The 14,578-nt window shown below is 45.4% G+C and overlaps 1 protein-coding gene across 4 annotated transcripts in view; it reads left to right on the forward strand.

Moving 5' to 3' along the window:
* The window catches only part of MIB1 (MIB E3 ubiquitin protein ligase 1), a 127,100-nt gene that overhangs the window by 29,732 nt on the left and 82,790 nt on the right, over positions 1-14,578 (forward strand). For all 4 annotated transcript variants that reach the window (XR_006175525.2, XR_006175526.2, XM_008178664.4 and 1 more), the window contains exons 7-10: positions 6,636-6,819; positions 8,341-8,485; positions 9,325-9,458; positions 10,524-10,631. Coding sequence is in view for 2 of the 4 variants with exons in the window: in XM_008178664.4 (XP_008176886.1) it covers positions 6,636-6,819; positions 8,341-8,485; positions 9,325-9,458; positions 10,524-10,631 (571 nt within the window). In the remaining 2 variants the exon portion in view is untranslated. The remainder of the gene's footprint in view (positions 1-6,635; positions 6,820-8,340; positions 8,486-9,324; positions 9,459-10,523; positions 10,632-14,578) is intronic.

Below are 14,578 nucleotides of genomic sequence, written 5' to 3' on the forward strand. Positions count from 1 at the left end.
AATAAATTTAAGCATCTCCGAGTTTATTTATTGTGCAAGGCTATTTATCTTTATTCAGTTTTATATTTGGAACAAAATCCGTAAAGCTAAATAGCCTTGCACAATAAATATACTCGGAGATGCTTAAATTTATTGTTATGAGATTTCACAGCAGAGTCCATCTGCTTAGTGTGGTACTTTGTACTTCGTATCCTTGTTTCTCTTCCAAATTGTTAATCCAAGCTGCAAATTTATTGCCTCTTGGGTTTGAACAGGTTGTTGCTTTCTGAAGATGCTGCTCTTACAAAGGAGAGTGAGGCATAAGTGGTTCTGATCTCCAATGGCTAAGCTAGAGGATATTGCTTTTCTGATATGTGAGCATGCATTGCCTTCCCAGTTTGCTAATGTAGTAAAAAGCATAAGGAAAATAATCTGTAGCTGAAAGTGATCACTTACTTTTCTCAACCTGAATATGTTTGTTCAGTTACATTTGTGACAGGTTGGATCACAGAAACCCCCTGGGGGCTGCCAACTGATGTGCCAAGACTACTTCTGCCCCTGCTTTCCCTGCCCTCCCAGCTTGGGACTTCAGTGCCCTGCCTGGTTTGAGCCAGACCTGCTAGCCTGCTGCAAACCCAGACCCAGGTCTGAACCACATCCCCTAACAGCTGTAGGCTTAAAGTGAAAGCAGCTTAAGAAGTGTTCCTGTCTTTAACACTCAGATGCCCAACTCCCAATGGGGTCCAAACCCCAAATAAATCCGTTTTACCCTGTATAAAGCTTATAAATTGTTCGCACTCTATAACACTGATAGAGAGGTATGCACAGCTGTTTACTCCCTCCCCCCCAGTATTAATACATACTCTGGGTTAATTAATAAGTAAAAAGTGATTTTATTAAATACAGAAAGTAGGATTTAAGTGGTTCCAAGTAATAGCAGACAGAACAAAGTGAATTACCAAGCAAAATGAAATAAAATAAAACATGCAAGTCTATGCCTAGTACAGTAATAAAACTGAATACAGATAAAATCTCACCCTCAGATGTTTCAATAAGTTTCTTTCACAGACTGGACACCTTCCTAGTCTGGGCACAATCCTTTCCACTGGTACAACCCCTATTCCAGCTCAGGTGGTAGCTAGGGGATTTCTCATGATGGCCGCCCCATTTGTTCTGTTCCACCCACTTATATAGCTTTGGCACAAGGGGGGAATCTTTTGTCTCTCTGGCCCCTCTAAATGGAAAAGCACCAGGTTAAAGATGGATTCCAGTTCAGGTGACATGATCACGTTACTGTAAGACTTCATTACCCACTTGCCAGCACACACACGTATACAGGAAGACTTACAAGTAAACAGACATCTACAGACAATTGTCCTGGTTAATGGGAGCCATCAAGATTCCAAACCACTATAGGCCCTCAGAGTTACAGTTCATATTTCTAGTTTCAGATACAAGAGTGATACATTTATACAAATAGGATAAGCACACTCACTAGATTATAAGCTTTGTAATGATACCTTACAAGAGACCTTTTGCATGAAGTATATTTTAGTTACATTATATTCACACTCATTAGCATATTTTCATACAATCATAGAGTGCAACGTCACAAAATTAAGTTACAATAGCTATTTATTTGGGTTTTGTTTTTAATAAGTTATCTTAACTTTTAGGCAGCTGTCTTTCAGCAAACCAGTTAGTTGTAGGGAGAAATGGTGTGAGTCCTTCAGTCTCATGATTTCTTAAAAGATATACTTTGTGTGATGATATTAAAAGCCAACCTGTAACCTGTTCATTGAAATATAGAGGCTTCTTACACAAACACATATATTTGTAATCTTTGTATTTCTCCAAAATAAGAGAGCTCCATATTTCTAAAACAAAAGTGAATGGAAAGAGAATTGTATAGTGCTCAAAAGTGTTAGGCACTTGATTGAGAACAAATTCATTCCCTACCTTTTAAGCAACAGTTTGATTACAAAATCTGCTTCTGGTTTACTGGGGCTGTGGTACTAGACACACAGGGACTATCTGCAGAAAAATAGCTCTGGACGCACATGTTTGTCTTAGGGCATGGCTACACTTGCAAATGTAGAGCGCTTTGAGTTAAACCAGCCTTCTTAGAGCGCAGTAGGGAAAGCACTGTAGTCTGTCCACACTGACAGCTGCAAGCACACTGGAGTGGCCACATTTGCGGCACTTGCAGTGGCATTGGGAGCAGTGCATTGTGGGCAGCTATCCCACAGAGCATCTCTTCCCATTCTGGTGCTGTGGCTTGTGGGGAGGGTGCGGGGCATTCTGGGTCCTGTCCCAACTCCCCATGATGCATCAGTTCGCATCCCAGCAATCCCTCTGCTTCCGTCCACAATTGGCGCCATCTTTCAGTGTTTTTTGTACTGCGCGCTCTGAGCCCAAACTGCTGAGGAATATGCTGATGAGTCTCGCCAGCACATCACGTTTGGCAGTCGAGTTATTCCTTAAGATCCAAAGTGACAGTGAGGACTCCGACGATGATATCGACTCGAGTAACGCATACAACACGTGTGGAACACCGCTTTTGGGCTTGGGAAACCAGCACTGAGTGGTGGGATCATATCGTCATGCAAGTCTGGGATGACAAGCAGTGGCTGCAGAACTTCCGGATGAGAAAAGCCACTTTCATGGGACTGTGTGATGAGCTCGCCCCCACCCTGCAGCGCAAGGACACGAGCTTGAGAGTTGCCCTGATGGTGGAGAAGCGGATGGCTATTGCAATCTGGAAGCTGGCAACTCCAGACAGCTACTGATCAGTCGCTAACCAGTTTGGAATGGGGAAGTCGACCGTTGGAATCGTGTTGATGCAAGTTTGCAGGGCCATTAATCGCATCCTGCTTAGAAGAACCGTGACTCTGGGTAACGTGCATGACATTGTGGCTGGCTTTGCACAAGTGGGTTTCCCTAACTGCGGAGGGGCGATAGATGGGACACATATTCCAATTCTGGTACCAGCCCACCTAGCCTCCGAGTACGTTAATCAGAAGGGCTATTTCTCTGTGGTTCTCCAGGCGCTTGTGGATCACCGTGGGCATTTCATTAACATTAACGTAGGCTGTCCTGGAAAGGTGCATGATGCACATATCTTTTGGAACACTGGCCTGTTCAGGAAGCTGCAAGCCGAAACTTTTTTCCCAGACCAGAAGATCACTGTAGGGGAAGTCAAAATGCCCAAAGTGATCCTTGGAGACCCCACTTATCCTTTAATGCTGTGACTCATGAAACCCTACACAGGGAGCCTTGACAGCAGCAAGGAGCGGTTCAACAACAGGCTGAGCTGGTGCAGAATGACCGTAGAGTGTGCTTTTGGCCATTTAAAGGGCTGCTGGCGCTCTCTGTGTGGGAAGCTGGACCTAGCCGATAACCGCATCCTCACGGTTATATCCGTGTGCTGCACCCTCCATAACATTTGTGAAGAGAAGGGTAAAAGTTTCACTCAGGCATGGAACTCGGAGGTACAACACCTGGAGGCTGAATTTGAACAGCCAGAGAGCAGGGCTATTAGAGGGGCCCAGCGCGGGGCTGCAAGGATTAGGGATGCCGTGAGGGAGCAATTTGAGGCTGAAAGCCACCAGTAATGTCTGATGTCCTGCATGGGAGTGAAGTGCAGTGGTTTCAATGTTAGTAGGAATCTGTGTTTGCTACGTATGATACACTGACTTGCAGTGCCTGTTGCTTTCCTGGGCTAAGGTATCTTTTACTTTATGCAATAATAAAGAATGTTTTCAAAGCCAAAAAATCCATTTATTGAAAAGAAACACAACTGCTTGGGAAACAGAAAGGGCAAAGGGGTGGGGTGGGGAATGGTACAATCACAGATTTGCATATGTCCTGTTATCATACTCAGCCTTCCTGTTTGGAATGCTGTGCAATGAGTGCTGCACTTCAGGATGGCTATACTACATGGTGATGGGGGTTGAGTGCAGTGAGTAAGGGTTGTAGTTTTCAGGGCTAGGTAATGAAGCTACAGGTGTTGGAGGCAGCTGGTGGCAATAAGAACCTGGATTTTGGGGAAAGTGGTTTGGAGGTGACATGGGGGCACAAGGGAAAGAGTTTTGGTACAAGGGCTGCAGGGGGGAGGGGGGCGGGCGCGGTAGTGCTTTGCCTGCATGGCTACAAGCGCCTGGGTTGAGTCCGCTTGGCGCGCCATGATGCTTATCAGCCGCTCTGTGCTTTGGTGCCAGCGATCCGCATTCTGCTGGCAGACCCTCCTTTCGCTCTCCTGCCACTCCTGGAATTTTTTGATCTTCATTAAGGGAGTGCTGCATGACTTCATGCAGCATGTCCTCTTTGCTTCTATGTGGCCTCTTCCTGATTCTTTGCAGCCTCTCAGCTGGTGATAACACGGATGACTGAGATCTCAAGGTTGCATCTGTGAAGGCAAAATGCATCACTTAACAGAGTCAGCATTGTTCACACCAGACAGAGTGATTCCCCCGTACTTAAGGAGGGCAAGCACAACCTACACAATAGGATAATTTGCCCATCCCAAAGTAAACGCACATAACCCATGGGAGCCCCAAAATGGTGAGTAAGCACAGAGTCAAGGGGGACTGATTCTTTCATGGCTGTACTGTCCTCTGGGTTTCTGTGCCTGGGGGAGAGCCAACAGCTGCAGGGGGCCCCTATACTGTCCCCACGTTTTCCATAGGAGTTCATCCTGGAAGATATCTTGCTGCTGAGGGTGACCTGGGAAGCAAGGGAGGGTCTTCTACTCTAATGCAGCTTCTGCCCTGGCCCATATGCAGCTTGCCTGTGTGCAGCAATGATCTCCCCGCCCCTCAAGGCACAGTGGCGCAGATGTGTTAGCCTGACTGGGACAAGGACCACAGTGGCTCTCCCACGAAACCTGTGCAAGCGCATTGCCCAAGTTCTGGCTGAGACCTTTGAAGAGATCACTGAGGCTGATTACCGCGATGTGAGAGAGCACATCAACGCCCTATTCCGCATCTAGGCTTGCTTGCAGCCCTAGCCCTCCTCGCCCCAAGAGCCCACACTGAATAACTTCCTTCCCAACATAAAAGCCGCTTACCGGGAACCTCCTCTGGTGTTTGTCCTTCCCCAAGCACCGGCCGCTGTGACTGGCTACCTTCCTCCTGAGAACAGCTCCTGGCTGCATGCATCTAGGGATGCTGGGGTGTCTTCCTCCTCCTCAGCACTCTCGCTCCCACTTTGCTCCTCCTCCTCCTTCTCTTGCTGGACTGGGCTCTGAAGTGTCCATGGTGGTGCTCAGAGTGGAGGTGGGGTCGCCCCCAAATATCGCGTCCAGCTCTTTGTAGAAACGGCACGTCGCAGGGGCAGCACCGGAGCGGCTGTTTGCCTCGCAGGCTTTGCAGTAGGCATTCCGCAGCTCCTTCACTTAACCCTGAACTGCAGAGCGTCCTGGTCATGGCCCCTTTCCATCACGTCCCTTAATATCTGCGCGAAGGTATTGTAATTCCTATGGCTGGAGCGCAGCTGGAACTGGACAGCTTCATCCTCCCAAACACTGATGTCCAGCACCTCGCTATTGCTCCATACTAGGGATCGCTTGGCCCGTGGAGGCATGGTCACCTGGAAAGATTTGCTGAGAGCACTCCACGCCTGGCTGAGCAAACAGGAAGGGGATTTTCAAAATCTGACGGTTGGTCACCTGAGGGCAGGGCAGTAGAGTTCAAACTGATGACCAGAGTGGCTAGAACAGGCATTGTGGGACACTTCTGGAGGCCAATCAGAGCGCATTAATAGACCAGGGCGTCCACACTGGTGCCGCGGCGCTCCAGCGGGACACATCAAACGTTATTCCACTTGCCGAGGTGGAGTACCAGGAGCACTCTAGCCGTGGAGTCAGAGCGCTTTACGTGCCTTGCCAGTTCGGACGGGTCGTGAGTTAGAGCGCACTGGGCTGCTTTAATGCGCTCAAACTCGCAAGTGTAGCCATGCTCTTAGTCATGTGCTATTTTTTCTAAGTGAATATAAATTAGCATAAAAAAAACTAAGTGCACACAAATCAATATATTGTATGGTACAAATCAAAATAGTTTAACCAAATGTCTGGCTGCAGGCCATATATCTACTTGAAATAGCATTTTCCTATCTGTCCAACCCCGTCTCTGAGGAAAGAAGAAAACCCTGTATTTAGATTCCAACCCCTCTCCTTTCCCTATCAATTCTTGCCAGAGCAATCCATCCTTATCAGTTATCCTGGGTCCTTCCCTTTCCTTACTGTATTTTGAGAGGAATGCCAGACTCTCAGGCCACTAATCCCTGCCCTAGTTGATGAGTCCATCCGCTTCTCCCCCCCCTTCCCCCCAAGCAAACAAACCAAAACCCCAGTCACTACACAGTTGCCATTATATGGCTGGCAGCTTTTCCCCTCAGGCTGCAAGAACCAACCATGGGAACGTTCTGACTGCTTCAGGTGCACCTCTCGGAAGATTACCCTTGCAACCTCCCGCTGGTAAACTAAGTGGAAATTTATGGGGAAAGTGATTAACAGCAGCTAAGCCATAGTGTCCAATCACAAAAATTTCTGGGCACAAAAGCACAACTTAAGGCAACTAGTAACCTTTTAAAATATAGTCCCCACTTTTTATATTAAAAAAGAAAAGATAATTAATTTGAAATACATTATTTTCTAGGTGGACATTTAATCCAGCTGTTCTCACCAAAGCCAATGTTGTCCGAAGTGGAGATGCTGCCCAAGGTGCAGAAGGAGGTACCTCACAGTTTCAAGTGGGTGACCTTGTTCAAGTTTGTTATGATTTAGAACGAATCAAGCTTCTTCAAAGAGGTCATGGAGAATGGGCTGAAGCAATGCTCCCTGTAAGTATGTGTGTGTACACAATGGTATGTTGGTATTAGGGTGACCAGATCAGGAAATATCGGGGGGGGGGGGGGGGAACACCAAAAAAAAAGCTGTTTTGCAGGTGCCAGGGGAATTAGCAGGCCCCAGCCGCTGCCCCTCCGTCCCCCCTAGGGTCCCGGGCACATGCGGCATGTCCCGCCGCCCCGCGGGGAAGGAGCCGCTGGAGTGAGAGGATGAGGCTCTGGACCCTGGCAGCGGCGGGGGAGAGCGGCTCAGGGCCGCGTGAGTGGGCATGTAAAGTTTATTGGCTGGGGGGGGGGGAGAACCCCGGCTGGCTCCTCGCCCTGCCCTGTAGGGGGGTAGCGTCCCTGCCCCGGGCCAGCATGTCTCACCAGCCGCCGCAGGCCAGGTAAGGAGCCGAGACCCTCCCCCCCGTCCTGGCTCCTCAGCTGAGCGGCATTCCTCCTCCCTCCCAGGCTTGCAGCTGTAATGGCGGCGCAAGCCTGGAGGGAGGGGGTGGTGGCCGGCTTCCAGTTCCTGGAGCTGGTGAGTACGAGCTCCGGCACTGGGCAGGCAAGGGGGGCTGGTAAGGGGGCTGCTCCCCCAGGAGGGCGACAGGGGGCTCAGCTGAGGATCCAGGACGAGGGGGGGACTGGGCTCCTTACCTGGCCTGCGGTGGCCGGCGCAACATGCTGGGGCGGGGCGGGGACGCTATCCCCCTACAGGGGCTAGGAGCCGGTGTGACGACACAGGCCGCCGGGGTCCCCCTCGAGCCGATAAACTTTACATGGCCACTTGTGCGGCCCCAAGCCGCTCTCCCCCGCCACTGCTGGGGTCCGGAGCCCCCCCGTCTGCCTCCTGGGGGAGCAGCCCCCCTTGCCCGCCCGGTGCCTGTACTCACCAGCTCCAGGAACTGGAAGCCGGCCACCACCGCCTCCCTCCAGGCTTGCACCGCCATTAGCAGCAAGCCTGGGAGGGAGGAGGAATGCCACATGCTTGGGGAAGAGGCGGGGATTTGAGGAGGGAGCCAATGGGGGAAGGAGGGGGGTGGCGTCAGGGGGGAGGGGGCGAGAGCCCTTCCGGGAGGGCAAAATTGCTTGTTTGTCCAGTGTCCCGGCCGCACATCAGTTGGGACGCGGGACAAACAAGCAAATATCGGGACAGTCACGATAAAATCGGGACGTCTGGTCACCCTAGTTTGGTATGGTATTTTTAATTACACTTGGAAATGGTTGAACCTTCAAATTATTGGAGTTTTAGGCCTTGTCTAGACTAGGGGGGAAAAAAATACTTTTTTTTTCAGTTGAATTAGCTAAGTTGAGCTAGTATAATTCTGTGGAAAGCCCTACTTAACAGCAACGTAGACTCAGTTTAACAGTCTGCCTAGCCTATACCTCAGCCTGTTAGAATTAAGGTGAAGGTGTTACTGATATTAAAGTGGAGTTTCAGAAATCCTTTTACTTTATAAAACTGTCCATATGCTGTAATATGTTAACATCTAAATATCTTTACTTAATCTCTTACTTTCCTCAATACAGACTTTAGGTAAAGTTGGCCGGGTCCAGCAGATTTATTCAGACAGTGACTTAAAGGTAGAGGTTTGTGGGACTTCTTGGACATACAATCCAGCAGCTGTCTCAAAGGTGGCATCAGCAGGATCAGCTATAAGCAATGCATCTGGTGGTAAGTTTGCGTACTATTTAGGAATGTGTGGTTTTGATAAATAAAATTGTGTAAACTTAAAAAATTGATGATAAATATTGGTATGACACCTATATGAAGCAAGAATAATAATCTCCAGGAAAGTAGTTCCTACTGAGGGCTGGGGAAAACTCCCATTGCAAAAGAATTTCCGTGCTGGATTGTGCCTGCTGTCCATCTAGTCCAGTATCTTGCTTCAGGAATTGTATAGTAGGCAGATGTGGGATAATCTGCTTCTCAAAAAAAGTATAATCTTCACCTCTATTAGCTAAAAATCTAAAGCACGGTTTATCAGAATACAAAGAAATAGTGCCTAAAGGCCCTGAGTCAGGATTGGAGTCCCATTGTGCTAGGCACTGCAAACATATATAATAGTCTCTGCTCCAAAAGCTTACAGTCAAGAGATGATAGCTGGGAGCGAGGTAAAGATGTAAAATGGATTCTGTGACTTTCAGGGACCTCCATGACATTTTCAGCTTCAGCCTGGTGCTTTACTTCCTCTAAAAAAGCAGAAATCCAATATACCGGCCTGTAAATCTATAACATTTTTCCTGTTTCAGTCCCATCTATTTGTATTGTCAAAACCACTCAGGCAGGAATCCTAACTGTAGAGTGAAACTGATCATCTTTGAGTAAATTTGAAGTTTCTCAACTGATGAGAAACTGATGTCAGTGAGTTAGAGCTTTGTAGTGCTGAGGTGTTGTACTAAATGATAAACTGAATGACTACTTGTGTAAGTCTCTTCAGATAGGAAAAACAGCCAAATTTGTTGTTCTCTGTTTGGAGTTGTGATCTTACATGCTTTGTTTGATATCTGTAGAGAGATTGTCCCAACTTTTGAAGAAACTGTTCGAAACACAAGAATCTGGGGACCTCAATGAAGAACTTGTTAAAGCTGCTGCTAATGGAGATGTAGCTAAAGTGGAAGATTTGCTAAAGAGACCAGATGTGGATGTGAGTGTCTTTTTGTGTGTGACTTCTAACGCACAGGAAATAAAAGAAATCCCAAATCCTCTGCTAGGGATTCCCCTTGCATGGATGAATCCCCCATGTGCAGAGAGTTGGCATAGTTGGTTCCTGTGCCTCTCTTCCACAGCCTCAGGAAGTGGGGGAGGGGTTAGAAGCCACTGCGTTGCAGCCATTCACAGTGAACATATTTTTTTGTACCATATGCCATCTGGCATGAATTAGAGCAGCCTTCAAGCTATTCTAAGTAGTGCTGAGGTAGAAAATTGAGTAGTCATAAATGGTGGTTGTCCTTAACTTCTCTTATCTCCTGGGTGGCTTTGTGGGGTAGGGAGAACCATCCTCATCTAGGCACTTCCCTAGACTGCTGAGCCAGTCGAGCTGCTAGGTTGTTCTTCCTGATGTTCTTGCAGCACAGTGGAGAAGCTTCTTCCTCCTCCCTATAGTCAAAACACTTCAGAATCATAGGGCTCAGCTTGGTTTAGAATGTGTTTCAGTTCCCAATCAAATACATATTTTCTTTTTAATTCATTTGCTTTTGAGGTCCAAAGGTTGGATGTCACTGGCCTTAAACATTAATTTGAATTTTAAATTAATTCAGATTTATACAAACAATAAAAAGGAGTGTACATGCATGTCTGTAAGTCCCCTACCATAAATTAGGGGGAAAATAAATGCTGCAGAACACAACTGATTCGCTTCCAATAAATCTGATTCTCTTCAGAAGTCCACCTTTGCAGCAGCCTGACTAAAATCTTCAAGCTAGCAATTTAATATTAAACTTTGACATAAGTAAAAATCAGAATGACATTATTTCTTCATTCTTGTTAATGAATAAGAAGTGTAGAGATTTGAAAGCTGCTCAGATGTTTGGTATGTTAGCCCTGATGGAGATTATTTAGTAGGCAAAGTGCAGATGAAATGAAAGTTTCACAATAAACAGTTTTTAGAACATGGATATTTGTTGATATTATTGGTAGTAAATATCGGATATGCATGTGTATATATTGATGTACACTGTAATTTAACTTCACATTCTTAATATACTTTCAGGTGAATGGGCAGTGTGCTGGACACACAGCTATGCAAGCAGCCAGTCAGAATGGACATGTTGACATTTTGAAATTACTTCTGAAACAGAACGTGGATGTGGAAGCGGAGGTAATTTAATTTAAAATATGCCTGTTTTTGTTAACTACTAAGTTTTAATGTCACAATTACACTTTCTAGTTCATTTCTACCATTTCTACCTCTACATCTATTAATCGCTTCCATATTTTTGGGGGTCAGATGCATTTTATCTTCTGCACTGCACTCACTTAATAGTCATTCTCTTGATGCTTTTTGTGTCCTAAGGCAATATTACATTCTTAGGCCTGGTCTATGTGATAAAATTAGGCCAGTTTAACTACATCAGTCAAGGGTGTGAAAAATCCAAACCCTCTGAGTGGTGTAGTTAAGCTGATTTAAGTCCTCATGTAGACAGTGCTAGATTAACAGAAGAATTATATTGCCTCTTGAGGAGGTGAATTACCTATGCCTGCCGCTGTAGTGGTGCAGCGGTGTCGCTGAAGCGTTTTAAGTATAACTTTTGCCTTTCTTTTTTACTCCTTTACCTGTTGGGATGATTATTGCAATCCCAATTACACCAGAGATGTAAAAGTAATTTTGAATAAAATAATACTTTTTTGAGAGGGATAGTGATTCTAAACCATCAGTGGTCTCAAGAGGTTCTATGTCACCTGTCTTTTCATAACCACTGTTCCACATTGGTGGCAGGATCAGGTTAGGGGTGAGTGTGGCCACTCTTCCTAATGGAGTGCTCTTAGTTTAAGATCTGTGGACTTTTAAAATATAAAAAAGTTAGTGGTCGATGGACAGCAGCAGTGAATTTATGTGCAGTGATATCTTTTATGAGCTTTTAAAAAAAATTAAACTGAAAAATTTTCATGGCAACATGACTCTCTTGCTCGGTGTGTGTGAGGGAGGATCATATTGTGATTAAGGCTGGGGGTCATGAGATCTGGGTTCTATTCCTTGTTGGCTAACTGACTTCTTGATTTCTCTGCATTAGCATTCTCTTTTGTTAAAAGATGGTGTTTCTTACCTTATTAATTGCATTTCATGCTATCAATTAATATTTGTAAAGCATTTTGAGATCTTCTGAAAAGAGATAAAGTAGTTTTGTTTTCCTGTTGGTCTGAGTGACCAAGATGGCTCCTCAGCTAATTCGGTCATGATCTGTTTTGTAAGGGAAAATAGTCCTTCTCTTGAGATTAGCAGTTTAGCTAGTGTCATTTATTGAACATTTTCACTGGAGTCTTTAGTACTATATTACTTCTACATAATTACACAGAATTTAGTTTGGCTGAATCATATTGGTTGGCTAATAAAATCCAGGGATGTATGTTTTAATAAACATTATGCCATTTGTTACTATGTGTAGGATTATTGTGCACAAATATGTGAGAAATGTTTCTACGTTTTCTCCACACACCGTCTCCCTCATCTAAAAGGGAAAAATCTCTGAGGGATAAAATACATTAAATTCTTAAATTCTTTGTAGAATCTTTCTGCCTATGGGAGTGAAGTCTTTATAGAGAGGTAATTGAACTCCACTACAATAGTGTTCATCGTGTATTTCTTTTAGCACAGGCAAGTGTTTTCACATACTGCATTGCCTTTCTCTTTAATTTTTTTCAGTGTTATTCAGGGGGTGAAACTACATTCCCTGAATGCAGGATCACTTGAGGTTCACAGTTTGTTACATTTCAAAGTACCTAGCATAGTGGGGTCCTGGTCCATGACTAAAGCTTCTAGACTTTATGATAATACAAATAATAAAAATGAAGTAGGAAGGAAGCACAGCCTAAATGTTGAATTTCTTAGGGCCTGATTCCTTAAACAGTATGAATTGTTTTATACCAAAATTACATAACTGATTCTGGCAGCATAAAGATTAATGATACATTTGTATAGCATACACCATCTTGTGTGAATGTGCTGGATGAGGCACTTCCTAACTTCCTTTCATTCATGTGAATGGGAAGCAGCACAAGGCCAGCCCTTTGCATGTGGGATGCAGACAAAACAGGCAGCTGGTAGAGCATTCTCCAAAGTAGATACTTTTCTTATTATGCATACATTATACAGTGTAGAGAGGGTTTCACATACTGAAAGTAAAGTAGGTTTGAGTTAAAGAAGACATAGTAACTTGGCAAGAATTGCTCTAGAACAGCTTTGCTTCCATTTTATTTTTTTCATGCAAGATGAAGGAATTTTTTTGTGTTTTTCAGAATGATTGTTCATGAGAACTAAGGTTAAATACCTGCTTAGTTATTTAATACTGTGCAAAATGCTCTGAAATCATTTTCAGTCCTGTTCATCTTTGGGTATAGAAGAAATTTATCTTAAAAAGCATATTCAGGTCTTATTTAAACATTTTGTCTTATTTAATTCATATGTATTAAATACTTGTAAAATTGTACAAAAGTACCATAGAACTGTACTAAAAATCTATGGAGGGGTGAGAGAAGACAGCTGAAATTTCTCATTTATATTCCCAAATTTGAATTTTCTTTGGAAATGTTGGCTTGTTGAGTGGGACAAATGGCTTGCCTTTTAAAAGGTACTTGCTTGCCATGATCTGACTTTCTGAATCAGATTACTGAAAAACAGTTGTCTGAAAATCATATATAGCATACTCTACTTGAGAGCTGGATTAGGCTGCTGAACAAGTGAACTGTTGGGTCAGAGATGGAGCTTTGATATGCTCTCCACTGGGACTGTTCAAGCAGACGAGCTGCTGGGGTGGAGGGGGATGGGTGGGTGGGTGCTGGAGGTTGCTGCTACAGCTAGCTGTAACGGTGTGTATGGGGAGAGGTGCAACGAGGAAGACTGGTGGGGAAACTCCTAAAGAGAGTATTGTGGCAAGGATCAGGGACCGGCTGAGTGGGAAGCTAGAGTTCAGCAAGACCCAGGGAATCGTGGCCAATGGGAGCTGCAGGGGCGGTACCTGTGGGCGGGGGCAGGGCGTAGAGCCCTCGTAGCTGCCCTTCCCCCAAGGAGCAGTAGGGACATGCCAGCTGCTTCCTGGGAGCCGCATGGAGCCTGCACCCCTCACCTCCTCCACCCCAACCCCCTGCCCCAGCCTGGGCCCCCCTCCTGCACCCTGAACCCCTAATTTCTGGCCCCACCCCAGAGCCTGCACCCCCAGCCCAGAGCCCATACCCCCTCCCACACCCCAAACCCCTGCCCCAGCCCGGAGCCCTCTCCCATATTCCGAATCCTTTGACCCCAGCCTAGAGCCCCCTTCCTGCACTCCAAACCCCTATTTCTGGCCCCACCCGGGAGTCCGCACCCACACCCCTGCCCCAGCCCAGTGAAAATGAATGAGTGAGGGTGGGGGGATGGAGTGAGCGGGGGCAGAGCCTCGGGGAATGAGCAGGGGGCGGGGCAAGAGTGTTTAGTTTTCTGCGATTAGAAAATTGGCAACCCTAGATTGAATAGAGAACGGGAGTGTTAAAAAACTGACTTTTAGTCATGGGGTAAGAGGTTGGATGGTAAGGAACACAGATAGGATTGCACTTAGGACATGCTCACTTGGGGTGGCTACTTCGTTGTGTTGTCTCCCCTGGGAACTGATTTAACCAGATACTGAACAGTGATGACTTATGCTTAATCAGGACAATATGTACCAATGCCGCTTAATCAGGATGCATTTGATTAGTAACGTAGGGCTCAAATGCTTATCTGGGTGTTAGCTAGGGTGACCAGATAGCAAGTGTAAAAAATCGGGACAGGGGGTAAGGGGTAATAGGTGCCTATATAAGAAAAAGCCCCCAAAATCAGGACATCTGGTCACCCTAGTGTTAGCATTCTAGTCTTTCTGCAGAAATTATTGAATAAATATAAAAAAATAGATAAAATATTATAAATATTCAATAAAGGTTTTTTTTTTTTCATTTTAATGTTTGGATTTTTTTTTTTTAAAGGCCCCTTTTACTTGGGACAACTTCTTAGCTAGTTGTTTGGCAGCTCTAGGTAGTACAGTTAAGATTCTGCTGTATATAAAATATGCGGTTTAGTATTTTTTCCCTAGAGTAACA

The sequence above is a fragment of the Chrysemys picta genome, chromosome 2 (genome assembly GCF_011386835.1).
Source record: "Chrysemys picta bellii isolate R12L10 chromosome 2, ASM1138683v2, whole genome shotgun sequence".
Taxonomy (NCBI): Eukaryota; Metazoa; Chordata; order Testudines; family Emydidae; genus Chrysemys; species Chrysemys picta.